This window comes from Brassica napus, chromosome C6 (assembly GCF_020379485.1).
Source record: "Brassica napus cultivar Da-Ae chromosome C6, Da-Ae, whole genome shotgun sequence".
In the NCBI taxonomy this organism is placed as follows: Eukaryota; Viridiplantae; Streptophyta; class Magnoliopsida; order Brassicales; family Brassicaceae; genus Brassica; species Brassica napus.
This window is the reverse complement of record NC_063449.1, coordinates 31,483,589-31,511,493: the sequence shown is the minus strand read 5'-3', so window position 1 is coordinate 31,511,493 and position 27,905 is coordinate 31,483,589. Positions and strand designations below refer to the sequence as shown.

The 27,905-nt window shown below is 37.6% G+C and overlaps 7 protein-coding genes across 7 annotated transcripts; 2 read left to right on the top strand and 5 right to left on the bottom strand.

The window, feature by feature from the left end:
- The first annotated feature begins 82 nt into the window (after window positions 1-82).
- LOC106405791 (photosystem II 10 kDa polypeptide, chloroplastic) lies at window positions 83-12,120 on the top strand. Its single transcript, XM_013846339.3, has 4 exons — window positions 83-99; window positions 11,304-11,520; window positions 11,615-11,673; window positions 11,778-12,120. Exons 2-4 carry the CDS (start codon window positions 11,358-11,360, stop codon window positions 11,979-11,981), a joined length of 426 nt encoding a protein of 141 aa, XP_013701793.1. The 5' UTR covers window positions 83-99; window positions 11,304-11,357; the 3' UTR covers window positions 11,982-12,120.
- Window positions 1,163-1,669, bottom strand: LOC106403810 (U3 small nucleolar RNA-associated protein 25-like). Its single transcript, XM_013844594.1, has 2 exons — window positions 1,411-1,669; window positions 1,163-1,290 (listed from the first exon to the last, which is right to left on the bottom strand). Exons 1-2 carry the CDS (start codon window positions 1,667-1,669, stop codon window positions 1,163-1,165), a joined length of 387 nt encoding a protein of 128 aa, XP_013700048.1.
- LOC106405789 (dnaJ homolog subfamily C member 14) lies at window positions 6,309-9,133 on the bottom strand. Its single transcript, XM_048760346.1, has 9 exons — window positions 8,560-9,133; window positions 8,348-8,477; window positions 7,759-8,267; window positions 7,595-7,675; window positions 7,406-7,510; window positions 7,223-7,336; window positions 7,066-7,149; window positions 6,901-6,972; window positions 6,309-6,825 (listed from the first exon to the last, which is right to left on the bottom strand). The coding sequence occupies exons 1-9, from the start codon at window positions 8,878-8,880 to the stop codon at window positions 6,553-6,555; spliced, it is 1,689 nt and encodes a 562-aa protein (XP_048616303.1). The 5' UTR covers window positions 8,881-9,133; the 3' UTR covers window positions 6,309-6,552.
- On the bottom strand, window positions 12,087-14,999 carry LOC106405790 (DNA repair protein recA homolog 1, chloroplastic-like). Its single transcript, XM_013846337.3, has 13 exons — window positions 14,529-14,999; window positions 14,126-14,217; window positions 13,921-13,996; window positions 13,774-13,836; window positions 13,568-13,697; window positions 13,406-13,491; window positions 13,190-13,315; window positions 13,017-13,121; window positions 12,868-12,924; window positions 12,725-12,787; window positions 12,573-12,649; window positions 12,415-12,487; window positions 12,087-12,324 (listed from the first exon to the last, which is right to left on the bottom strand). The coding sequence occupies exons 1-13, from the start codon at window positions 14,817-14,819 to the stop codon at window positions 12,202-12,204; spliced, it is 1,362 nt and encodes a 453-aa protein (XP_013701791.1). The 5' UTR covers window positions 14,820-14,999; the 3' UTR covers window positions 12,087-12,201.
- A 461-nt stretch (window positions 15,000-15,460) lies between these two features.
- LOC106405792 lies at window positions 15,461-16,622 on the bottom strand. The gene is made up of 2 exons (XM_013846340.3): window positions 16,031-16,622; window positions 15,461-15,872 (listed from the first exon to the last, which is right to left on the bottom strand). The coding sequence occupies exons 1-2, from the start codon at window positions 16,146-16,148 to the stop codon at window positions 15,628-15,630; spliced, it is 363 nt and encodes a 120-aa protein (XP_013701794.1). The 5' UTR covers window positions 16,149-16,622; the 3' UTR covers window positions 15,461-15,627.
- A 2,832-nt stretch (window positions 16,623-19,454) lies between these two features.
- On the top strand, window positions 19,455-23,331 carry LOC106403809 (glycine-rich RNA-binding protein 4, mitochondrial). Its single transcript, XM_013844593.3, has 3 exons — window positions 19,455-20,547; window positions 20,633-20,842; window positions 20,946-23,331. The coding sequence occupies exons 1-3, from the start codon at window positions 20,431-20,433 to the stop codon at window positions 21,162-21,164; spliced, it is 546 nt and encodes a 181-aa protein (XP_013700047.1). The 5' UTR covers window positions 19,455-20,430; the 3' UTR covers window positions 21,165-23,331.
- A 663-nt stretch (window positions 23,332-23,994) lies between these two features.
- LOC106405856 (protein PAT1 homolog) lies at window positions 23,995-27,512 on the bottom strand. Its single transcript, XM_013846408.2, has 5 exons — window positions 27,129-27,512; window positions 26,834-26,976; window positions 26,688-26,744; window positions 26,473-26,536; window positions 23,995-26,361 (listed from the first exon to the last, which is right to left on the bottom strand). The coding sequence occupies exons 1-5, from the start codon at window positions 27,214-27,216 to the stop codon at window positions 24,350-24,352; spliced, it is 2,364 nt and encodes a 787-aa protein (XP_013701862.1). The 5' UTR covers window positions 27,217-27,512; the 3' UTR covers window positions 23,995-24,349.
- Window positions 27,513-27,905: the final 393 nt, after the last annotated feature.

Genomic DNA, 27,905 nt, shown 5'->3' with positions numbered 1-27,905 from the left:
TGATGCGAATCAGTTCTGCTGCATGTAATACGGCATGTCCCCACGCTGATACCGGGAGCTGAGACCGCATGAGCAATGGTCTGGCTATCAGCTGGATACGTTTAATGAAGGATTCGGCCAAGCCGTTCTGCGTATGTACATGTGCCACGGAGTGTTCTACGCTTACCCCCATGGACATACAGTAGTCATTAAACGTCTGGGACGTAAACTCACCAGCATTGTCTAGACGTATAGTCTTTAAAGGAAAGTCTGGAAAGTGTGCTCTCAGTCTTATTATCTGAGCAAGCAGGCGTGCAAATGCCAAATTTCGTGTGGACAGTAGACAGACATGCGACCATCTGGTCGATGCATCAATCAGGACCATGAAATACCGAAACGTCCCACTAGGTGGGTGTATTGGTCCACATATGTCTCCCTGAATCCTTTCCAGAAAATTTATAATCTCTTTATTAACTTTGGCTGGTGATGGCCTAGTTATGAGTTTCCCTTGTGCACATGCTGCACATGTGAGATTGTATGGGACAACTCCTTTGAACGTGTGCCCTTGTGAATTCATCATCAACTTTCGCATCATGTTAGTACCGGGATGGCCAAGCCAGTTATGCCATAGAGTGAAATTGTCGCAGGCATTAGCCTCGATCATAATGACCTTTGCATAGTATAAGCCAGTAGACATTGCAGGTAAGGTTTCTAGGATCCTTTTATAGCCTTTGGTGATCGAAATTATGTTAAGGAATTCTTTATTTCCTTCTTCCCATGTTTCAAGATGGAAACCGTTCAATCTTATGTCTTTGAAACTCAATAGGCTCCTTTTAGAGCTTGGGGAATACAAGGCATTTTTGATCTCTAGATGAGTGCCCTTAGGCATCAATATATAAGCCTGGCCGTGACCTTCAATCAGGCCGGCTACACCTGCAATGGTGTGTACGTTTGCACTTTGCATTGTGAGATTTAAGAAGTATCTTTTATCTCTAAGAATTGTATGACTTGTGCCACTATCCACCACGAGTATGCTCATTTCATTCATTTCTATAAATAAGATTTCATTTCTCAGAGACTTCAAAACTTTCATTTTATTAAAGTTTGCAGAACACCAAAAATAAAAACACCAAATCAATCATAAAACAATCATAAAGCAGTAAAAACAAGTCGTATCGAAAATTTAGTCTTTGAGACAATCAGAAGTCTCAAAATCCATAAGGTCGTCATTTGCAACATCAGATTCTTTATCAGCCTCGTAACCGGAATCATGAACCATATGAGCCTCCGGGTTCTTGTCCTTAAGACTCTCTTGGTAGAGCTCACATAAGTGCTTAGGAGTTCTACAATTCTTGGCCCAATGGTTGCTCATCCCACATCTGTGACAAACGGATTTGGTTGAGTAAGACGGTTTGGATATGCCGCCTCGACCTCGACCTCGTCCATATCCGCCTCGGCCACGGCCAGGATTGGAACCACGACCACGGTTATTGTGGTTTCCTTTCCGGCCGGCTAAGATCCTATCTCGACCGTTCGAGTAATTGTCACGGTTCCTGTATCCACCACGGCCTTTGCCGTGTGATCTCTTGTCATTCTGGATGTAATTGCACTCGTTGGGATTTTTCTTTTTAACTTCATTGGCCTCTGGTAATGGGGCAGATCCGGCAGGTCTAGCTTCACTGTTCTTCATCAGGAGCTCATTGTTTGCCTCGGCCAGGAGCAGGCACGAGATCAGATCAGTGTATGTGGCGAAGCCTTTCATTCGGTACTGCTGCTGCAGGATTATGTTTGAGGAATGAAACGTAGAGAATGTTTTCTCGAGCAACTCTTCTTCGGTTACTACTTCACCACAAAGTCTCAGCATCGAGACCGTCTTGAACAAGACCGAATTGTACTCATCCACTGACTTATAATCCATGAATCTTAGATTCTTCCAATCATTTCTAGCTTTTGGGAGTAACACCGTTTTCTGGTGATCATATCTATGCTGTAAAGCATCCCAAAGCTCTAGTGGATTTTCCATCGTAATGTACTGATCCTTTAGACCTTCAATGAGGTGATGGCATTTAATACTTATAGCCCTGTACTGATTCTTGTCGGTCTCATTGTTGTCCTTGATGATTGTATCACCAAGACCTTTTGACCTTAAGCTGATCTTTGTATCTAGCGCTCACTGCAAGTAGTTATCTCCGGAGAGATTAAGGGCTGCGTAGTCTCTATTTGAGATTTTCGACATCTGAATCACATCATCATTTCAATTTAGGTTTCACAATGTGATCATGTGGCCGCATGGTATAACAAGCTTGGCCACAAACTTGTCTTACGCATCTATGAAAAACAATCAATCTAATCGACCATGGAGCGGACAAATAAGCCGCACGGCTATGTGGACAATCAATAGGATCGGACATGTAATTCTAAATTGACCATGGTGCGAACAATCCTAACATTTGTTTCTACATGTACCAGGGAGATTAATGCCACACGGCCATGTAAGATTTAATTCAATCAGATTCGAATTCATATGTTTTCTACATGCTGGTCGATTTCATTAATCAATGTGAATGCAATCCAATTCGAATTCATATGTATGCAAACAACCTTAGCAATTAGATTTATGAATTTAGGGTTTCAACTTTAAAACTAAGGCTGCCGGTCAAAGGTTTCAAGGCCTTTAGGATTCAAGTTCTAGATCAAATTACTTTAATCAATCTAACAATCCTAAAACCTCAAACATCAAACATTCAATCAATAAAAATCGAATTCAATTCTTTAGGGTTTAGGGTTTCGATTCCTAAATTAGGGTTTTCTTAAAATCAAATCAGGAACAATCAATTCATGTTCTAATGGAATCGATTTCTATCTTTCTAGTTTAAGAGATTGCCGATTTTGATCTTTGTAGGTTTTTAGGGTTTTGATCAAGATCAAAGTTTCCATATTTATGGATTAGGGTTTCTTATCAATCTAGGTTCTCAGATTAAGTTTATACCTTTGTTTGTAGGGGATTTAGAACCGGACCACCTTTAGAGAGAGAGAGAGGACGATCGGATGCACACGGGTCGCGGATGGGACGATCGCGGGCTGGACGTGTCTCGGCTGCGAGCTGCGCGGAGATCGGGTCGTCTCGGGTCGATCGCGTCTCGGGTGTGGATCGCGAGCTGGACGGGTTCTTCTGAGCTGGAACGTGATCTGAGAACGTCAAGGATTCAAGAGGGATTTTCTGAGTACTTGAATGAACTAAGAACAAGATTAGGGTTTAGGGTTTTTGGGTTGTGGTCGCCGGTTTTGGCTTTTAGGTTAGAGAGAGGTTTCGATTTTGTCTCAGGGATCTAGAGACGATCGTGCTGATAACGTGTTGTAAAGAATGGGGAATTTGTCTCTGTCTTATTAATGAGTAATAGATGTTCCTTATATAAGGATTACAAAATATAGGAAAAAGGAAATTATCCAAAACCTAATACAACATGAAATAGGAAAAGATCTAAACAGATAAATGGAAAACGTCCTAAGATCTAAAGTCGGCTAAGACATAGCCGACTCTCTCTCCTCTTGGACGCCGACTCTTTCTCCTCTTGGGCAAGGCCACGGCTGGGCCTAGACATGGTCATTGGTTATGGGCCATCCACATAATGATTTATAACATTTTTAACTTTCTATTACACACTAGAAACACTTTTTATATGTAACGTATTTTATTGTGAACCAGCAACGGATTATGGACAATTTTGCCTTTAATGGAAAGGACAGTTGTGGATGGGTGATTTGTGCACGAGTGATGTGTGGTTGGGTGATTTGTGAACGGCTGATGTGTGGATAAGTGATGGGTAATGTGTAGATATGTGATGTTAATGTGTTTATAGTAGATAAGTGAAAAAACTATCTGTTTTGATTCCATAAAACTATACAACAATACGTGGACATAGATTCATGTTATTAAAATTATACCATAAAACGTGGACACGGACTCTGTTAACTCCAATACAAACACTTGGCTTCTTCAGCTCAATTGATAAATTATCTGCAGTTAAACTTCAATCAAGATGAGAAAGAGATGATATCGTGAGTATGAGCAGAAAGAAAAATCGAAGAAGCGTTTACCTTTTGTCGGAGAGTAATAGATCTTGCATGTCAGAGATTTCTGATCTAAGAAATTTGCGTTTTGTCATGACGTGGATAGATGTAATTTTGATTATAATTGAATTTAGATCCCGAGATGATGAATGTAATCGAATGAATATTGTCCATGTCCACAACTAGTTTATAATTCTGTTAAGATGTTCATGTCCACGACTAATTTATAATTCTGTTATCCACACTTTCGTGTCCACGTCCACATTTTGTTTACATATTAATATATATAATATATATATGAACATGGATCTTAAAAGATAGAGAATTTTATATATAGTTTATTATGACAATTATTTTTGTTTAATATATTTTAGAACTTGAGATAAAAGTAAATAAATACATAAAATAGAATAAGAAAAATAATAAAATGAAATAAGAAGAGAAGAAAAATTCTCTTTAGTTTATGGATAAAAAAAATTTTGACAAAAGAAAGTGTGTCTCAAGTGATAACTGTCTTCTAGTGTAATTTGAATGTGAGAAAATGCCTGTAAACCATTCTATATTCAAGGAGGGAAAAGAAAACTCTATGGCTAATCAACTTTTATTTTCCCCCAAAAAACATATTTAAAAGTACAAACAATTATTTTCTAAAAAGATGCAAGTCTTAATAATAGTGTAGTGGTTTCACCCGGTTTACATGCTTCTACACTAAAATTCTAATCTATGAGTTAAGACTTAACAAAAAAAACATTTTATTAACTATTATAAAAGTTAACTAGATTTTGACCCGCGCTTTCAAAGCGCGGGTTTATTATTTTTTTTTTTTCAATTGACAAATATTTAGTAAATGTCATATTTTCTTATATTTGTGTTTTATTTTATAAAAGACTTAAATTTTTTATCTTTATTTATCGTATTTCATTTTAAATGACTATTTATGTTAAAAAAATTAAACTTTATTTCTTTAATGAATTAAGTTGGTATAACTCTCATAAATTAATTTTATTATGTGGTTAATATTTTAATAAAAAAATTATATACTTTTAATAAAGATTTATACTTTTCAATGAAAAAATTCAATTTTTTTTTTATGAATGCTTAAATTATATTAAGAAAAGAAAAAAATAATAATTAAGAATAGTTGAAAAAAAATTATTTGAACTTGGACTAAATGGCCCAAAGGAAAAAAAATGTAAAAATTAGATCTGATTTCTTAATCGGCCCAAATGGCCCAAGAGAGATCTGATGTGGGCTGGATCCAAAAAAAATGACCCAATATAGATGTGTTATTAATATTACTTGATTGCCCTTAATGAAACATGCAAAGTTAGTAAAGAAGGGACATACTAAGGTAAAAAGAACAATATGATCCTTCTTTAATAGTATAGATATATACTACCTATAAATCCAATGGATCATCTATTGTTTAAATTCAATTATTGATAGCCCAATAAAAATTTCCGGAAGGCCCAAAATTTAAATGATAAGATTAGTTATTAAATGTAACATAATTTTTTACGAATAGGTCTATTTTAAAAAAAAATCACACATGAATCAAGTTTGTGACTTCTGTTTTAATATATAAGATAAAAAACTTGCATCATTGTGCAAATAAAACTTGTAAATCATCCCCACCGGTGGGGATGGTGATTTGGGGTGCCTAGCAAAAAGATTAAAATTTTTAATATGTTATATTTTATGTATTAACCGATTCTAAGAACATGAGCTTAAAGGATCTCGACCATTTCTCTTTCTTACTTTTTTCTGTATTTATATTACTTCATCCCTTCCATAATATAAGTTGTTTTAGTGAAGTTCTCTTGTTTCAAAATATAAGATATTTTGATAGTTTTAAGGTATTTTAACTTAAAGTTGGTTAACCAATAACATTTTAGTGCATTATTTATGATTAGTTAACTTATTTTCAATTTATATTATTAATAATATTATCTTCTAAAAAAAAAAAATTTAATTGTTGTGCATTCAACCAAAACATCTTATATTATAGAACGGAGAGAATATTACTTTTTGATTTGGTACTCTTCTATACTCTACGGCTGGAGAAACTCTAAAAGATTTAGATGGTCATGGTACAAATATAATTGTCGGCCAACTAAAATTATTAAAAATAATTATAATTACCAGTTGTAAAATTATCTACTAATATTTTTGTATATTTTTTTTTTGTTATCCCTAATATTTTTCTATAATATAGTAATAAAATTCGATGATCATTATTATTATTTTTTGTTTGAGCTTTTCTCACATCAAGTGAACTGCTTTTAAATGTACACACTGCTTGTGAAAAACCAGCTTCTTTAATGTTTTTTTCTTCAAGTAGTTTACAACACTAAAAGATTTGTAACAAAAAAATCCACAGCTTTCTAATTACAGGAAAGACCCCCAACAGACCATCTTCAGGGCTTTGTATTCTTCACTTGCTGTGACTCTGGTTTGTTCAACTCTTCAACCACGGTGAGAGATATGGAAAGTTTTGAAGAGTCAAGTAGATGTTCTTCGCCATTGTTTCTTTCTTTTCATCTGGCTCAACTTGAAAGGGCTCCAGCTTTTTCTACGTTTTGAAGTCTCACAAAAGAGACCAGAAGCAAGAGCTTGTTGAAGCCATAGCTCAAACTCTTCTTCATCCTCATCCATCATCTCCACGTCTAAATCCCAAGGGAACCTACTCGAGTTTGATCTTTGTGTCGTCTTTTCTAAACCAACCATGTTCACATGAAAGCTTGGCCTATGCGTGTTTGGTCTACACGCCATTCCCTATTTAATTCAAAAACCAAGTTCATGTATCTCAAATCATCTTCACATACAAGTAATCTGCAAAGAGAAACTGACCTGACAAATGGCCCATTCTGAGACGTCAAAGATTTTGCTTTCCGCACAAACAAAAGCACGTGGTATCTCAATCTTTAAAGGACATGAAAAAACAGAGTAGATACTGAATCAAAACAAGATTCATCATTACAAGTAACAAAGGAAGAAGAGAAGCTTTATACTAACCTTATGTGCTCTCTCCAAGGGTAATGTTCCTTTGAGTTCCACCCACCCATCTCCATCTTTGGCTTGATGATATTGACCACAATCCTGTACTTTTAACCAGATTAGATTATCTGAAAGAGAACAAAGATGCGACAAGATAATGGTTTGATTCAATCACCTGGCACCATCTTGCCTTTGCTTTACTCCTACTTGTGCACACCCATATGTGTGAATTACCACATTTTGTACAATGTATCCGCCTAGACTCTTCTGATCGATAACCAGGACCACTCTGCAAATGAAAAACAAAACAAATTTTAACATGACAAGTCTCACAAACACGAGCCAAAAGACACTAAACCTGATGTGAAGAAGCATGAGATGTCTGACAAACACTCCTGGTCCTAGACTCTTCTTTTCTTAATTGCTCATCGTAATCTCTCTTCTTTACAATATCAGAAAGAACCTGAAGAAAACAAACACACAAAAATTCAAGAACATAAACATCACAATCACAAAAAAAATTCAAGATCATATGCCATCCAATCACCTCATAAGCACATTGAAGTTTCTTGAATGATTCACTAGCCAAAGGACTTCCCATGTTTTTATCAGGATGAACCAGCATTGCCTAGAACAACAAACCACATAACTTCATTAACCTTCTTAGAAGCAGCATTAACCCTACACAGCATTGTAAACAAAGAACCAAACCTTCTTTCTATACTCTTTCTTAAGCACAGCGTCATCAATCCTTTTATGCCGAGGGAACCCCAACGCTTCATAATGGTTCAAACTTTTCAGTATTCTCTTCATTTCATCAGCTGGTGAACTTGTTTCTATTTTGACAGTCTTAACACTAGCAATCTCCTTCACGCTATTAACAACATTTGTAGGAGCAGTTGGTTCAGCAGATGACTTATCCTCATGAACCTTTCTCTCGGTTTCTTCTTCTTCAATAGGAACTGAAGGATACTCAAAGTCCCCTGAGTAGTCTTCTTCTATGATTGTTTCTTCAACTTTCTTCGGTTCCTCAGGTTGTGGTTTTTCACTTAGATTGTCACACCACTGAAGAAGACAGTTTAATACATCGTTGGACAAGAAAGCAAGATTCATTGAGAGCAATAAACCAAGCCATCCGAGTCTGACTTTGACACAGTACATCGCGTATAAGGCCGCCACTAGAACCACCAGACGGGCATGGTTTAAGGAGAATAAATAGCCTAAAATTCAAACAAAAAACTAGATAAAATGAAAAACCATGTAAACAGTATAAAATTAAAGCATAAAAATTGAAACTTGCCTCCAACAATAAACAATGTACCGGTGATCCAAAAGTTTGCATACATCCATAAAACCAAAATACCAAATAGTCCTACAATAAAGAGCCCAGGTGTGCAACCAAGGTTCAAAACAACAGCTGCAGCTGTTCCCTGCATTAGTATATTCAAAAACAATCAACAATATAAATGTAGTAAGACTTTTAGTGGAGAGTAATGGCATCTGAGACAATACCATACTGAGGAGAACATAGACTAGGCAAGATAAGGAAGTCAAGCTAAGGAAGCAACTCCACATAATCAGAAGCAAAGCAGATGAGCCCAACTTGGCGCTGCAACGGAAACCCCTCAAGATGCAATCTTTCCAGTAAACAATTGACAGACGAAGAAGACCTAATAGCTTCCCACATCCACTACACACCAATGGCCAGTGACGCTCCACGATCTCTCCTATCTTCTCCACACAAATCCTCATGGCAGAACAAGCATCAGAGCACATTTGTTTCTGAGACTGCATCCATTTCCAACCTTGTTTAACCAACCCAATATCTTCCATAGCTCAAATCCAACAACAAGAGAGGATGAAACTGCTAAAAAGGCAACTACTTTTTAATCCCCAGCTCACGAAGACAGAGATTGAATGATGTGAGAGCAGAACCATAGAGACTCATCTCTATATGAAACCAGCTTCACCGCCATGGCTTTGATCTATTGTAAGATCACAAGATAACTTACTCAATCAGATAAACTTCACAGAGAGAAGATATACAAGAAGCAACACACAGTAGCAAGAAAGACAATCTGGTCACGCTTATTCGTTCAACGCAAGTCTCTTCACATACAAGTTTCCTCAACACAACAGATTTTTAAAAAGGCAAAGTAAAGCTCCGTAATGTCTGAAACAGACAACAAAAAAAGGGAATCTTTCTCTTTCCCTTTTTCAGCAAAACCAGTCTTTGCTTCATCCAAAGACATTCTTAGAATTGCCCATGAACGTCCCACTATTAAATAACCGATCCTTTGATCGGATCCATGAATAAATAAGCTTCGTCGGAGAATCACCACCACCGTCAAGAGTGTCCAGGGAGAGATATAGTGAGTGAGTGAGTGATTAACAAAAGTAAGATGATGGGCTTTAGTTAAAGTAGATTGTGAAGGGGCACTGTGAGGTTAAAGCTCGTGAGAAAGCGAAAAAAACAAAACTTGGAAAGTTTCGAAAAGCTCTTCAAGGTGAGAGAGACGACAAAGTTTCACGTATACAGAGAGAGAGAGAGAGAGAGGAGATATAATCAATCCATAGAGAAGAAGGCGAGAGAGGTTAACAAACAGTTAATTAATTGTTAATTAGCATTAGTTTTTGCGTATTAATTAGTTTTAGTTGTTGAAATAAACACACTTTATTGCTGGAGTAGTGTTAATCTTATGGGTCCCACTTTACTTCCAAGAGACCAAGAGGCAAGAGTGTGAAAACTCCTGCGGGTGCTTGTAACCGGACTAGGTTAAATTCCGGTTAAGTTCTGTAAATGTTGAAGACTAGTAATGGATTTAACCGAACTGAACCGCATCTTTCAAGGTGTTTGTTTTTATACGTTTCTTCTTCGCAGTGTCTTTGCATTCTAATTGCTTTTTTCGGTTTGGATTTATTGATTATAGAAAAAAAATTTGCTGTTCAATTTTTCAGTTGTCATTATATGATGTGTCGGTGAAATATTCTTGTGGAATTTGGTTTAAGTTTTCATTTCAGAACATGTGCTTTTAAATGATTGTTTGTTTTCATCTGACATTGTTTAGTTAAGCATGTTCTGTTATCTGTATCCATAGTGTCGTGTATTTATATTTTTGGGATTATGTGTATTCAACAAAGATACCAAAGTGTTTTCATTTCTTTCATAAGAAGAGTTCAATGTTCTTAAAAATAATATATGTTCCTGTTACTTTTTTTCAACATGTTCCTGTGACTTATAAGTTACAGCAACTTATATATTAGGGAAATTGTACTCATAACGAAGAGTTCAATATTACTATAAAAATAGAAGGATAGGTTCCCTTGACTTATAAGTTACAACAACTTTATATGTCCATACGACACTAATCATTGATCTGCTGGGTCCACTTCTATTGGAAGAAGTCTCGGAAGAAAATGTTTATATTTAAATTGTGGTGGGTGATATTTTGATTCAATATATGAAATTGGTGACTTGTTGATTGTAATCTTACTAACTCTTATTCGAATCTAATAGTTTTGTATTTTTCTTTCTCTTCTCGAATTAGAAGCTAACATATCAATTAGTCAACCAATAGTTATTCACTTAAACGACTTTTGAATGATTTGTATTATATCTTTCAAAGTAGTACTCTAGTTGTTATAGTGACATGAGTAGAAGAAAATGCATACAAGAATGTAAAAGAATCATATTATATACTAAATAACTAGGTACAATCATGTAGTTTTACATACGCAATTATATATCAGTAGATATGATCACAACTTGTTTGATGTTAAGGTTTTTCAGATAGACAATGGTCACGTTAGTTGATGTTTCCAGTTATGGAGACGCCATAGTTGAAGGAGCATAAGACATTTATGATTTATTAATCATCAAAACACACAACAACACATCATCTACTTGTGTGTTGTTTGTCAACACCCAACAGCAACGAGCGACTGAAACGCGTAGCTAAACGCTGGTCGCTGGAAGTAGTCATGTTAACCAATCTGCTTTTCATTTCACCGTTTGGCGAATTTCACAGCGTTCAGACAAAGTAATGGGGTTGATTAATTAAACTAAAATTTATAGGGGTCAACAACGCAATAATAAAACAAATACTGAAAATCCTACGTGGCATAATTGAAGATAACGTTAGTAATGAAGATATCCATGGAAAGCCACACAACAGTCGCCACGTGTGAGGACAAGAATCACTTGTCAGATCTCCTCTCTCACCATATTTAAACACCACACAAACGCACCATGCGAGACATAGAGATTAGAGATCGTGAGAGAAGAAGAGAACTTTGATCTTTGTGAGAACATGGCTGCTTCAGTGATGCTTTCATCAGTGACATTGAAACCGGCGGATTTCACGGTGGAGAAGATGTCGGCGAGAGGATTGCCCTCGCTCACAAGAGCTTCTCCTTCTTCCTTCAAAATCGTCGCTAGTGGCGGCAAGAAGATCAAGACAGACAAGCCCTTTGGTCCGTACAAACATAACACAGTTCTACATATCTTACACTCTACCGTTACTGTTAAAAGTATATCTTATTCCGTTAAATCGATTTTTGTGTGTAGGAGTTAACGGCAGCATGGACTTGAGGGACGGCGTCGACGCTTCCGGCAGAAAGGGCAAGGTAAAACGGTGTCGTTTAGTGTTTTTTCCGTCTTGAGCCCCTAAACCGATGTCGTTTAGTGTTTTTTCCGTCTTGAGCCACTAAACGATGTCGTTTCATTTCAGGGATACGGTGTGTACAAATTTGTCGACAAGTATGGTGCGAACGTTGATGGATACAGTCCTATCTACAACGAGGACGAGTGGTCAGCGAGTGGTGACGTGTACAAGGGAGGAGTCACCGGTTTGGCGATTTGGGCGGTGACACTCGCCGGTATTCTTGCCGGAGGAGCTCTTCTTGTGTACAACACAAGTGCTTTGGCTCAGTAAAATCTTGAAACTGTGTTTAACTCATATGTACTCGTGTTCCTCTATTATATGTTTTAGTGTCGTTGTTCTGTTCTATGTAATGTTGTTAAGAAACTAAGAAGATACTTTGAATCTATAAGAACATGTTTATAGACTGAAACAAATGGAGTTTTGAATGATGATCCTTGAAACTAGAGGAGAACATTAGTGTTTGCTGATTGGAACATTTAAGATGGACTAGTCATTGAAATTCATCAAGCGAGTTGTCATCTTCTTCTTCATGATGTGAAACCGAAGAGGAGCTGGTGCTAAGCAAAGGGGTTGATCTGTGAACATCTCCATCTAACATCAACAATCTCACTCTCTGCAAGCCAACACCATTGCAAAATAAATTCAAAAAGATAACATACTGATGCAAAGAGTTTACATTCACATGGAAAGGAAGAAAGCAAACCTTCTCAATTTCGTCTAGAAGTGAAGGGTTTTCTCTTAAATGCTGCATTGCTTTCTCTCTTCCTTGACCGAGTCTGAAACAGAGACACAAAACACAAATGCATATCTCACAATCTGTATCCACAAGATGTCTTGAGTTTTCAGTTTTGGAAACTACACCTTTGGTCTTCGTAGCTGTACCAAGAACCCTTCTTCACAACAACCTCCATGATTTCAGCGCAATCAAGAACACATCCCTACAGGTTTTAGGTTTAAGTTAAAAGACAAGGAAAAAATGTTTATCTGCTGTCAGAGAGACTGGTGATGCATACCAGTTTACTGACTCCTTCCCCAAACATAATCTCAAACTCGGCTTGCTTATACGGTCTCGAAACCTGCACATGTATAAATATATAATAAGACAAGTCCACTTATGTTCAAATATAATTTGACATGTTTTTGCGTAAATACTAACCTTGCTCTTCTGTACCCTTACACGAGCCCGTAGACCAATATCTTCATCTCCTTTGCTCTTTAAATAAGTAAATTGAGAATTAGACATGAGTAACACCGACCAAACCACACAGATATAAAGTACTATCTTAGTAGACCTGTTGTCCTTACAGATTTGATCTTCCCCGCAGAACGAATTTCTAGTCGGACGGACGCAAAGAACTTCAACGCAATCCCTCCACTAGTCACCTCTGGGTTCCCATAGTACACACCAATCTTGAAAGCATAAGAGAACATCAATGTTAGTTCAAGAACACAACATAAAAGGTGTATTGTACTAATACCTTGTATCTGATTTGGTTAAGGAAAATAAGTGTACAGCCAGCTTTAGAGGCGTTTCCCGACATTTTACGAAGAGCTTGACTCATAAGACGAGCTTGCAACCCCATTTGCTGCATTCCAATCTCACCCTATGCAAGGAAGAGGAAGCAAATACAAACTCAGAAAGAATCATACAAGCAAGAAAAGTAGAGATGTGGGGAAAGAGATTAAATCATTACTTCAATCTCGGCACGTGGAGTAAGAGCTGAAACAGAATCAACACATATAAGGTCAACCGCACCCGAACGACACATACGGTCTGCAACTGTGAAGAAAGCAACATGTTAGGTAACTCACGCATGAAAACAACCATATCAATAATAAGAATGTTTTTGGATTACTTTCTAAAGCCATCTCGCCGTTATCAGGCTGGCACACTATCAAGTTTTCAACATCAACACCTAATGCTTTGGAGTACGCTGGATCAAAGGCATGCTCTGCATCAACGAGCATTGCATTGCCTCCAAGCTTCTGCACAGTTAGAAAACCACCATGTTTCAGAAACATATAGAAAGATCAGATCGAAGTAGTTGACAAAAAAGAAAACCTGAACTTCAGCAATTGCATGGAGTGCTAGCGTGGTCTTGCCACTACTCTCTGGTCCATATATCTGCAGCCAGTATTAAGTTACAAAACCAATTATCATAGTGTCACACTTCTTATTCGTTTTTTCTCTCTCACAGAAAGTGCATACCTCGACTATTCGACCCTTTGGGAGGCCTCCACCTAAGGCAAGATCAAGCGTCAAAACACCACTGGGAAAAGTCTCCCTGCAATACAACAAATCATTTTTTATTTTTCTGAAATTAAATATCACATGGAGGAATCAAGATGTTTTATAGGACTTGTTGTTCAACCAAGTATCAAGAAAGAGTATTAAGAGAGAGAGAGATTCTCACACTAGTGCACCACCAGCACTCCCCAACCTGGTTACACTTCCTTTGCCAAACGAACCATTAATGTCATTCATAGCTGCCTCTAAAGCCTTTTGCTGTAAACAAAAGATAGTAAGACTTAATAAGAACTCAAAACAAGAGTGGGCTCAGAACAATGCAAAAAGAGCTGACAACAAAATATGTATCTGGTGCCCAAAACAGCTAGAAACAGGACAATGAGAGAAACGAAACTCCGTTCTTGGATCCACAGACAAAGATAATAGCTCTCAAGTTGCTATTGATCAAACAAGACAAGACAAGACAAGCCACTCTTAGAAATTAAGAGACAGTGTCAACAATAACCATTGAGCGGAGACACATCATGTTCACACTGAATCGAAAAGAAGGGAGAAGGGAAGAAGTTTACACGGTCGAGGAAGCGGGAATCAGAGCCGTTGATTCTGTCATCGAGTTCAGAGCGGATAATCTGAGAGGTTTTCTTGGCGGCGTTGACAGTGACCGGAGAACAGAAGCGGCGGGAGTAGTAGCAAGGGGATAGACGGAGCGGCGGAGGATACAAACATGGCGTGCAAGTGTTGAGAGAATTGAAGCAAGGATTAAGTTTGAGAGACAAGACTAGGCTTGAATCCATTTTTCTAAAGGAAACGACAGAAGAAGGGATGTCCCAGAGGAAGAAGAAGAACCCCGTACATATCATACACTTTCGAATTTTGCAATAAATAAATAAATAATTCTTAATTTTCGTCAATATTATAATATGTTAAATACAGATATTCCATAAATATGCTGGCTGTAGAGATAGTTATGTTTGTTCAGACAAAAGGAAGTTGATCGCTTCTGAGAGAAGCAAAAGGCCTCGTGATGAAAATGGCATGTTCGTGGTCAATCAAAGCAAACTTAAAAGGCCCAGCATCTTCTTCCAATCCACTCTTTAAGTAATCAGAAAGATACACTAATGGTTTCACTGATGAGAACACGGTTTAATCAGAGTCAGAGTTTGGAACAATATATATATATATATATATATTTAGTTTGTACTGATAAGAAGCCCCGACAAGAGAGCGACTCCTGTCTCTGGTCATCAAGTAGTTTCCGAGACTGCTTTATCTGTGTTACGATGTGTCATTAGAAAATAGAAAACACAGTAAGATAGATACACAGCTTTAATTTAATTAATCTGGTTACCTTGTATGATGACGTTGTTAGTAGTAGAGACTAGAGAGGGTGTGATGGATGCTATCAATACGCCTTTGTATAGATTTAAGCACCAAATTCATCAATGAAACTCTTTGTATTTGATTCCGCAAGATATTTAGAAATTATCCAAATATTTATAAATTATCCAAATATCTTTATAATTCATTAGTTTACATAGATAATTATTTCTTATTGTATTTTCTATATTTTAGTAGTTTTTCTATTTTAATTAAAATTAGAATTTTCATAGATTTAAAGATTTATTATAAATAATCATCTAATTCTAAATTGTATTCAGTTTGATTTGATTAATAAAAAAGCTTTGACTTTGCGAGAATAGTATTCTTTATCCCTTGTATTAATTTGATTAGTTCCATCAACCATGAATCAGGTCCTAAGCGAAGATTCTCTAGAGTCCCTTGGTTGAGCTGGTAGGTCTCAAGCCTGGTTCCATAACCCTTGGTTGAGCTGTTTATCGTTGCTTCCACTCCATCAGTTTGACGCTCGAGATCCTCGACGCGTGTTGTACTATGAACAACAATGGTGCGTTTTCCTGCAATTGATCAAGCTCTGTGTGTTCAAAAAACAAAAATTGTGGCTAACCGGTTAATTCAAAAGGTAAAATCATGGCAAACCAACTTAACCGGATCGATCCGTAAACAATCTAACAAGAATGAGAGAAGCCGCTTGCGAATCGTTAACTGTGAATACCTTGGACTAGTCGATCGAGTGAGCCGGAGAGTTGGTCTTGGCTATTGAACGCATCATTGGCTTTTGAGTCGAACTCCTTAATGATGGACTCTAGCATCGTCGATAAACCTCGACCCATAGCTTCTCCGGAGCCGACGTGACCACCCGCGGCGGTGGAGCTAGACGCATCAGCTGAATCGCGGCTGATCGATTGTGATAACTACTCCATTTCCAGGTGATGCTGGATTGTTTGGCATTTCCGGTGCTTAAGATGAATATAGAGTTTTGTATTAGAATGACGAAATTACCCCTGAGAAGTTGTACTTACAAAGAGTTAGGGTTCTTTACAAGTGAGAGGTGGTGGTATATAACTTTAAAAATTCCCATGTTTCGATCCAGAGCGAAAAGATGAGGGCAAACTGTTACTCTGTTTTTGTGATGCCTTCGACCTCCTCCGCACGGTTTTTTTCTTGGTGCATCGTTGGCCACAAATCTTTAACCATTTTGCTTTATATAAACCGCTAAAAAGGTAAGGGGCGCATCGGCAGTGGGAAGCTCTTCCCATGGTCCCTCAGCAAAAAAAATATAATAAAAAAACAGAAGTAGGAAAGAGATTGTGGAATTAGCGAGAATCGTCCCTCTGCCAAAAGATCTTTAAAAAGTCAGAAAGACTAAAAATGACACATGTTTCTATGTGAATGGTGCATCTTATTTTTAAGCATTTAAATTTAATTCAAAATTAAATTATTTTAAAAATATTAATATAATATTGCTGAGAGATAAAGTGTGAGAGATGCACGAGTGCAGATGCTCTAATGGTAACAAAAATTGTTCTCTTGTCAAGTCATGAAAGTCAGACTAAGCTCTTGTGGCTTGAGCAAATGCCTTAACATTAGTTCATCATTATCAATAGTGCACCAGCAGTTTTATGAACTGGTTTGTGAAAATTACCAGTTTTATCATTTATGAACTGGTTTGTTTTGCTCATATATATAGGATATAGTAGAACAAGATTGGGTCATTGGGTGTTGTTATTTCTTATTTTGATTACATGCAGATGAACTATATATACGATCGAAGAAATAGCTACCTAGTATAAATTTTTACAAATTTCAGTATAACATGCAATTTCCTCACTAGTACAAAGTTATTTCTGTTTGATTGTAGATATCAATTCATCTGCAAGGAAATTTTACTTGACATTTTTCCAATTGCCTCACTAGTTAGGAACATTTCCTGGGAAAAAATCTAATTTTCTTACAAACACAAGAGAACCTGAGCTAATGGAGTCTGCTGCATGTATATTATTATACTCTTTCTAATTGTTACGCAATTTCACTTCCTTTCAACTTTTTTTTACCACTAAGACCATCTATAAAATGACTTTCTATTCTAGAGTTTTATAAACTATATATTTGAAGTTTCATGGTGTTCTTCTCCAAAATCAAAACTTAAAATTTAACTTCAAAAATATTTGTAATTTACACTATGCTCCTTATATTTATCATAATTAATATAAATCCATAAAAGTTTTATAGATAACTAGCACATATATATATATATAAATATTATAGTAATAAAAAAATAGTTCTCCCTAGAGAGAAACTCTCTCGAGCCCGCATCCCAAGGCACCGTTTCGATGGATCTTTCTTGCTCCTACTACGCCGCTCTTTCCTCCTCTCTCTGAAACAGCCCTGCTTTTCTCCATGGCTATGATGGTGACTATTCCTCCGTCGTGTCTCCGCCCCCCTCCAGATCCGCCGCCGCCGTCGTTCCTTGGCCTGATGCAGCACTGCTCTTCCTCCTTGAAGATGATGGTGACAGCCCTTCCTCCTCTTTCACAGCCCAGGCCTCCTTCAGATCCGGCGCGGAACAAGCATCTTCCGATTGAAACTCCTCCCGTCAAGCCACCAGAACCTCCAGACCCACCAGACGTCTCCGTCAGCCTCGTTCTTTTCACTTCCTCCAGCTCTTCTCCACAAGCTACTCAAGTCCTAGATCTGATGTTTAATTTTTCAAGGGTTTCAAGTAAGCTCAGTGATGATGGTGTTGTTCTTGTGTTCACTGGTGACACTATCTTTGTCAACTGGCGTTCTTCTCCTGTGGTATACAGGTTGTATTTTTGTCAGCTCGGGAATGGGTCTTTTCTTGGCTCTTATTCCAACTTTGATTTTATCAATCCGCTTATAGACGTCGAGGTCCACCTTAGCTACTTACTCTCTGTTTACTCCTATTCTTTTGAAAAGGATGCAATGCTAGATGTGTGGGTGACTCTGGATTTGTGGTTTCTGGCTTTATTTGGTAGTGTACTGATGGACTCAGTGTCCTTTGGTTATATCTTTGTGCCTCTTAGTGGTTTATATGTTGCGTTGATGCAACTCTCTACTGCAGTATGCAGTCCTATTATTGTATTCAACCTGGTTTGTGGTGCAGCGTATGTGTGTTTCTCTTCTTGGTGGCAGTTGAAAGAGACAATCATTGTGATTTGTTGCTTGGTGAATATGGTTATGGCGGGTATTGATTGTCCGCTTGGCTCCTGTTTGGAGAAGTCTCTTTTCCCAATATTTCCTAATGTATGGAGTGAATTGGATTAACATGTGTGGCTGGTATTGCAAGGATTCTCCTCCCGGCTAACGCTCTTCCCTGCTTTTAGTGCAGTAGTTGTGACTCTCAGAATTACCCGAGATGCAATCGTTCAAGAAACTCATGAAACCGTTGTGATGCGATTTCTAATGTTTACTTGTTGTGATTTGTATTTTCATTCTATCTTAGGTTTATCTGTTTCGTATTCCATTGAGCTCTTTGTAGCTTTGTTGTACTCTCCCTTCATGGAGCTTATAAATTTAATACAAGTTGGTTTGATGAAAAAAATATATAAATATTATAGTAATATTAATTAATAAAATCTTATATTAAAATATAAAATTATAAATATACATAATTAAATATTAAATACAAGCAAAATACCATATTATTTCATAAAATTATTTTCTTAATGCTCCATTTTCGGCTATACAAAATTTGTTTGGACAATATTTTAGAAGTTCCGGAGAAAATTTACTAGACTATTAGTGTTGTTGTAATATTTAAATTTGTGTAATAATTATGTCTTCATGTATCTTCCTAAAAAAAAATTCTATTAAGTTTCTTTTGTAATATTTTTGTTGTCTAATTCTACTTTTAAAATATTATAAATCTTATTTTAATTTTTTTAAGAAAAATTATGTGTAAAATTGAAATTTACAAAAATGAATTTGAAATATTTAACATATACAAAACTTTTAAAGATTAAAACTATGAATGAGAAAATATTTAATAATTATAAATGTGAGGTATAATTTATTATAAAGACCAAGATGTAAACAAAAAGATGAAACTTCAAATTTAGAGTTTTGAATAGTGAAACTTCAAACTTATTAAAACTCTAAATTTGAAATTTTGATGTATCTTTTTGAAAAGCAAAAAACTCTATATTTCAAATTATAAAGTTTCTTTTAGAGATGCTCTAACCTATTAAACTATCAACATAAATATCTTGGCTTGAAACTCGTATATAACATAAATATAGTTGCTATACTTTAACTAGTTTCAAAAACAAACACAGATTACTAAAAGTTTAAAGATAAAAATATCTAGCATTTAGAATATTTATTTTTCTTAAAAAAGAATCGAAAACCATAAACCTGTACATTTCAAATATTTATTTTTCTTAAAAAATGAATCGAAAACCCTAAACCTGTATCCCGTCCCGTTTTCTATAAATTGATTCAAAAGTCTTTTTTTTTTTGATATCCGTGGGGATCCGGCGACCGAGGTCAACCGACTAATCCCACGAGGCCCGTGTTGACATGAAGCAGAATTAAACAGCTAGGCTCGAGAATTAAGCTGCCAGACTTGAGAATTAAGCTGTCAGACTTGAGAATTAAGCTGCCAGACTTATAAGGTTTTATAAAGCTTTTATAAGGCTTTATAAGGTTTTATAAGACTTTATAAGGGTTTTATAAGCTCGATTTTATTGAAGAGAAGAAGAAGAGAGAAGAAGATATTTTATTATATTGTGTACTGAGGTCACTTGTCTTTAAATACTTGTACCCAGATCCACAATTAAATTAAGGAAACTATTATCTCCTTTTTTTCTCTTACATCTTGAGATCTACTTTCTCTCTCTCTCTATGTTCTTCATGTTCTTCATTCTCCATAAATAAACTCTCAATAATTCTCTCATTCTAACAGTCCACAGCAGCCACGTAATTTTCACCCCAGGAATTAGCAGGGAGGGTCCGGATGGCCACAGGAGGTTTCGAAGCTGGGTCCGTATTGGCGGGGAAACTGCCTCAAGACCACTAGCCCACCACCCTGTGGTTGATTCAAAAGTCTTTCCCGTCCCGTTTTCTATAAATTGATTCAAAAGTCTTTTTCAAATGGCTTCATCAGATGATGTTGGGTTCAGGTGCTTTGTTCGCGGTCTTGACAGGGAAACTGATGAGAATGTTCTTAAGGAAGCATTTTCAAAGTTTGGCAACGTTATCGGTTCTAAAGTTCGTTTCGCCTTGACATCTGATTAGTACGTCACTGGTATGAACATTGATTAATTTGCTGTGGCGTTTATCTTTGTTTTCTCAGATCATGAGAGATGGTGTGATGGGAACTTCGAGAAGATGTGGATTCGTTACTTTCGAGGATGAGAAATCCATGAGAGATGCCATTAAGGAAATGCACGGTCAGAAAAACACGACTGGGTTTGTGTGCTTTGTTCATCGTCTGGACCGCGATACTGATGCAGAGCGTCTTGCCTTTGCATTTTGCATGTTCGGCGAGATTACAGATTGTCAGGTTCACTTTATGATTTGGTTACTATATAAGATGTCTTATTTGTTTATTTCTGTTTTTGCAAGTAAATATTGTTTTTTTTTTCTTTCTTAATTTGTATACACAGATCGCTTACGATATCAGAGGAAAATCGAGAGGACATGGTTTTGTAACTTTCAAGGACGAGGAATCTATGAGAGATGCTGTTTTGATGATGGACGGCCATGAGATTGATGGTTGCCAAATACGTGTGGAAGAGTCTCACAGAAATAAGGGAGTTTCTCGATTCTTGACTGTGGTTGAAGCTCCTCCTGACAGACCCCTAAGGATATTTTCGACTATATAAAATAACCGTCTACAGCTTCTGTTTGCAACTGTTTTAAGTAAACCCAAGTCGTTTTGTGATCGCTATCTTTACGACTTTACCAAGATATCATTTGATTATTTACGTAGAAGCACAATACTGTGTCTTATTTAGTCGGAATGTGATCACTTGCAGAAGATTAATATGCCCAAAATATACCCAACTGAAGATAGTGAGAGCACGTAAGGATTAGTTACCCAAAATGCATCCACGGGTTAAATATCTCTTAACCAAAAACATAATATTCGTTTGAGTGAGACCATCTTAGTGCAAATATAAACGAACAAATTAAGGCCCAAGAATGGCAAATTAAAGATTCATTACAATTAGTACTAAGTTTCGTATGAAAATTTTGTACAAAAGCTAAAAGAATATGTTCACCCTTTCGTATCTGGTTGTTTGTAACACTTTTTTAGATGTCCATTACTCCATTATACAAAACAATTCATAAGAAAAAAAAAATGCTTCCTCTTATAAAGCTTATAATGAAAAACTTAGTGGAAAAAGAGCCAAACTTGCATTAACTCTTCCTCATGAGAACATCACTTAAGAAACGAGACTGTAGACCGAACCTATCTGGCAGAGATCCATCAGATTGAAGGTATGAGTGGAGAATTTCATAGTCAGAATCATTAAAATCCGCACAGTAATTTTCTATTAAAAGTTTCGTCACTTTCGCTCAGGTTTGGTCTGTGATCGTGGTCTTACATCGGGTGATCTCATTGGTGTATTGATGCTTCCGACAAAACAAAGGCGTATGCGATTGTGCATTTACAGGATGTCCAAGCTGCGCTTCAAGCCTGCATACAACCCATACACTGAACCAAGTATGGAGATTTCAGGCACATTCGAACAAAACATCATCTCTAAAAAGACCCCAATAAATTTAAAAAAGCTGACATTGAAGATATTGTGTCTGCTGCTTTTTATCAGCTACCATGAGAACTAGGGAAATGGCTAGAGATTGGAAACTCTGGCATGTTCAGACCCGAAATTCTACAGCCAATGGGTCTACCAGAGGATGTTCAAGTCATTGCATGGGGTCTCTCTCTTGAAAGGTACATTAGAAAGATAAGAGTTTCAGTGACATTTTTCTTTAATCATAGAAAGTTTGCTGATTCTTTTCTGGTTTTGCTTCATAAACAGACCAACAATGATTTTCTCCGGGATTAAGAACATCCGCGATCTGTTTGGACACAAGGTACAAGATCTTACTTACCACAACATATCTGAATAAAGGTAAATAGTAATTCTCATTTTTATTGGTATACACAGGTGGATCTTCATCTCATTAAACAGAATCCCATATGTCGCATAGGAATCGAGTCAGCTTGATTTGGATACATGCAAAGTGCTGTACACAACCTATGATCCTGCAATTTTACTCTTTTGTTTATCTCGTATCATCAGTTGATGATTATATCATCTGTTTTTTTTTTTTTAGATAAAATGTTAAATTATTATACCAATTTTTGGATTTGTGACAGAAGATACAAAGACAACTTCTAGCGGAGAACAGAAAATAAACTAAACAATAAGTCGAAACGGAAATTGACGCAGCTCGAAATAGAGCTGAACAAAGCCTTACAACCAGCTAAGCAACGAGACGAGCTAAGACCAAAGAAACCGGAACTGGTCGGGATCAAGCACCGGGCACCACGAGCTACCGAGAGAAAGGCGCCCTCAAACTTTGATGCTACGGCTCCTGCAGCTTCCGAAAACCCCTCCTAAACCCTGAAACGGACCAAGAATCCAAGCACGAACACACACTCAAAGCACCCGACAGAAATACGTCCAACGAGAGAGAACCACCTAGCGACGATGCCTTCGTTCAGAGAAAAGCCTCCTGAAGATTGCCGCCTCCAGTCCACCCCGCCGTGACCGTTACACCCATTGAACCGAAATCTCACATAGAGAGAGTGAACCGCCAAGGGAAGCACACCGCAGGAGAGAGAGCGGGTCGAATGTCCAACTGCCGCTCGCTAGACAAGCAAATTATATCATCTTGTTTTTATAAGACAATTAAAGAATGAAGATTTTCGTTGTAAGACCGATTCACACACTCTTTAATCATTTGTTATGCTTTGGTAGATCTGCTAGGTGTTTATGTTTCTTGTGTTGATCTTTTAGAATGTGCGGATGCTTTGGTTTTTACGATCTCGGCCTTCCTCATATATATGTTAATTTCATGATTGACGTATATGTGTGATAAGTCGTTTATCTGTTTAGAGACGAATCTTGCTTCTTTTACTAGCATTATTGGGATTGGTTTGTAAACGTGTTATGTGTTACTTTTGTGTGCAGTGGAAGAAGAAGCATATGAGAAGGCTGAAGAGGAAGAGGCGAAAGATGAGACAACGATCTAAGTAACAAGCTTGCGTTTACCAACCTAAAATCTAGTTTTTTTGTTTCACTAAATCATCAGATTTTTCTTTAATCGGAATAAAAGTTCCAGACTTTTTCCCTCTTGATCAACATCTTGCTTATTGGTTTTGATTGTTTCAACTGGATCTTTTATATGTCAATGAAAACACCAACTAATTGCGTTTCTTGGTTCTTATCCGTTTTAGAAAATCTTACATGAATCAACATCATCCTCATAAATGATAAAACTGACTTTGTCAATAGAATCATGGTTTCTACTCCTACTCATCATTCTAAATTCCAAATCCTATCTACTGCACTCTGTCCCACAACCGTATGCAATCACAGCTCCTCAAGAACCTATTTAGCCAGCTCCAATTCATCATCATGAGCTATCTCTTCAACGATCAGACATAAGTGTACTCTTTGCTTCTTGGAAGAGATGATATGAAGAAACAAATAGGATTTCATTACCAAAGCATAACCCCAAAATATTTATTTGGCAAAACATTGAAAGAGAAAGGAAAGTATCAAAACATAAAAAAAGGTTTCGAAACAAACAAAAAGAAAACAACGATGACATAGAACACAGAAAACACATAATGCCTTGGCTGCAATGTTCTGCAAAGCTAAAGACTTTCTTTCTCTGTACAGAGAGACCGAACCTCTTCTTCGCTGCTTTTTTTCTACTACCAAAAATAAAGAGTGTAAACTCTCTACCGTTCTTTTTACCCTTTCTGCATCATCTTATGCTTCATATACAGACATCGCGGTGCGGTACGGTTTCTTGATCCTAGATACTATCAGCCCAAGACTGGCTCGGTTTTCTGGCTTCCAAGCATAGATCGTTTCAAAAACTCCATTAGCAATCTCTTTTGCTGCTCATCAATATGTGGGAAACTCGAACGTAGAAGCTCAATAGGCATTTCACGGACAATGGCTTGCGCAGCTGCATCAGATATTTCACTGGCAAACTCTGGTGGCAACTGCGAGTTCAGACTCTGCATGATACCGTCGTATTTGCTGATGCAGTACCTCATCAGAAGGTTGAAGAACTCATTGAAGGAAGCGCGCCACAGAGCCATGCCCGCGTTGTTGAAGTTATTAGCCCGGAGAAGCTCAGAAGCCCTGTCGAGTGTAGATTTCAGTACCGTGGAAGCTCCGTCTCCAACAGGACTGCCTAAAGGACGGAGCGGTGGCTGCTCGGAAGAACAGGAAACCGCTGCTAGACACGCACTTATGGGTCCTAGATCCATCTTGTGAATGCACGAGTTCACAACGTTGGCAAGCTTGTTTGTGGTTTTGGTGATATCAGGATCGGATGAGAGGACTCCAAACAATGATCTCAGATGACGGAAAATGGCCATGCAGACTATACGCATAAGGTCGCTGCCAGGGAAAATAAGCTGAAGATACCTTATAAGTAGTTTCCGACCCTTTGGAAGAGAGATGATACTTTGAAAGATCAAATCATCCTGGGACCGGCTTTGCCCATTCTTAGCAAGGGGATCAACGAGCTGCAGTGAAACCGCAAGGGTTTCCAACAAAGCTTGCCGTTTCTGTTTCAACTGGATTCCTCCATCGTGGAGTTGGGTAAGCTCTAAGAAACGATCTATGTCGTCAACATCAAGGAGGAGATTATGACCATCCTCAATGTACACTCTAGCTGCGAGCAAGGGTTCCTCATCAAGGGGCTTATCGCTAACCCTGTGCTCTGCATTGCCAGACTTGGTTGAATTTGGAGGATCCACTTCAAGAAGGGGACGAGGCCTGCGGATTGAAGAGAAAGGAACTCTACCAAGACTATGAGCATCAACTTGAAGAAACGCATGGGGCTCATTGTTTGTCCGTGCTCGTGGATGTAGTAGGTCCCTCAAGTGGTTTGGACAGAAATGATGTTTCAGTTTCGCACCTGTAGATTTCTTAGCAAGACAGGCTTGATGGTAGTAATCATCAACGTAAGGATCATTGCTGTGTGTAGCAACAAGCTGCGTTCTCAGTATATTCTCTATCTCCCCTGCTGTCATGTATTTAGACCGGTAAGGAGGCCACCCACTATATCTCCTCTGAACGCCACCATCAAAGCCTTGTTGATGAAAACGCATGTTCGGTCTGTTGCCTTGAGCCGAGCCTGGTCTTGATTCCCTGGGATCAACAAACCCAAGCATTCCATCATAACTTGCGGAAGATGATGATCGAGAAAGGTGGGGACTGAATAACTGAGGCTGCATTCCTGGCATATGACCGAGAGGAGGCTGCATTGGATGTTGTAACCTATTCTGAGATCCTTGCATCTGAGGGGGTATCAAACCGTTTTGATGAGGCAGCTGTTGTAGCATCGCGTTATTCATGATCCCTGAATTATCACCAGGATGCACATTTTGACGATTCATCCATTGAGCGGGAGGGCGATTATTCGGAGGAAGAGCAGGACGAAACTGAGGCATGTTCCCAGTGCGCTGGGGAGACCCATGATGCATGCCAGCCAACTGAGGCGGCAAAGTTGGGAACTGAGAGAAGTTTGGCGATCCCATTTGAGGCCCACCAGAATGATATGGTAAATTTGGGTGTCCTACGCGCTGATCTGGTGATATGCTGCCTTGAGGAGGATATGAAACAAAAGATGACTTCGGGACAATGATCGGCTCACTGGGAAACTGTTGTTGATTGTGGTTTTGATGCAGCTGACGTTGTGGTTCAGGATATGGTGTTGCCGACCACGCCTTGTCATCTTTGATAGCATCAGAGTCCAGTAACTGCTGGCCGTACCAATCTGGCAACTTCTCCCCCTGAGTCCACTCAGGTACTAAAGAATCTGAGAACAAAAAGAAAAGACATAGCACTGTTAAACCACAAACCAAAGCCTTCCTTGTAAGGTAGATGGAGAACCACGGACTGCAGGAAAAATACAAGATTTGAAACTCACTCTGGCTCGATCGCCTATCAGTGATTGGTCCCATGTTTCTATAGACATCAGGATCCCTATTCAACTATAATATCATAGAAAGAAAAAAACAAATTCTCAGATCAAAAGTTTCACCGAAGCAAGCTTTTAACTTTCATAACAAAATAAAACAGAAATAGAAGTGTAGGATGCATATGTGATTCAATCATCATGCGTATTATTAAAAGCTAGCCAACCTTTGAAAAAGTAGTAGCAAGATCATCAACGTCAGACAAAGGCCTAGAATCCCCAACCTGCATACAAATGAAAGAAAAGCTTCATCTCTTCCAAAATATAGAGCTCCTCTGGTTGGTTGCTAAGAGAAATAGAGTGAAATTTAAACCTCTTCCTTATCAAAAGAGAAGCCATCCCCTATCCCATTGAAAGACAAAATCTCATCTTCCTCTTCAAGTCCACCAAGCTCAACCTCCTCCACAACATGGTTCCCAAAGAACGCATACTGAGATGCATCGAACAGTGAATCACCTGCACCCAAAGAAAACCTTCAATTACAATACTATTTCAGATTCCTCCCTCCCTAATCTTCTTCTACCAAATCAAGTAAGCAGCAAAATTCAAGTTCGACATCGAGATCCAGATTCAAACTACATATAAATGATCTGAAGAAGAAAGCAAACCTGTAGTAGGATTGTCTACAGCTTTCTTAAGATCATCGGTTCCAGGAGCTTGATTCATACTGCTTCCCCCCTTACCAAAAGCATCCATAATCGATAATCCAAAACAAGTCTACAAACCCTAATCGATTGCTTCGTATAGATCCCTAAGGCGATACGCTAATCTAACTGTCGAATTGTTTATGAATCTGAAAATCCCTAGAGGTCTTGTGAGATCGTGGATTCAATCAGAGTAACGAGCTTCTCTACTGAGAAATTCAATACATATCGTCGGCTCCCCTGTGACGACAGATATGGAGAAAGAAGAAGAAGCAGCAGCGGAACCCTAGATGCGAGAAGATATAGCGATGCCTTTTTTTGTTTTTTTTGTTTTTTTGTTAAAGATTAATTGATGCAAAGAGAATATTTATCTATTTTATGATTTTTTAAAGAAAACTAGCTCTAAGAGCATCTCCAATTGTGTTTCCCATCATTGGAGTCATTAGCAATATAATAGTACTTTTTTTTTGTTTTTTTTAATAGTTAAGGGCTCTAATCCTAATTGTATGTCCAATGTTGTTATCCATTATGGAGTCCTTAGTTTTCTTTTTCTTTTGAATTGAATCTTAGAAATTAAAAATTATGAAATTTGCAAAACATTTAAATTTAAAATTCATTTATTGAAAGATTAAATGTAAACATACAATAATAATTCATCTTCATCATTACCAAACTTGTTCCAAATATTTTCGATTAAATCATATTTCAATTGTTCATGTAAATGCCTATTACGAACATGAC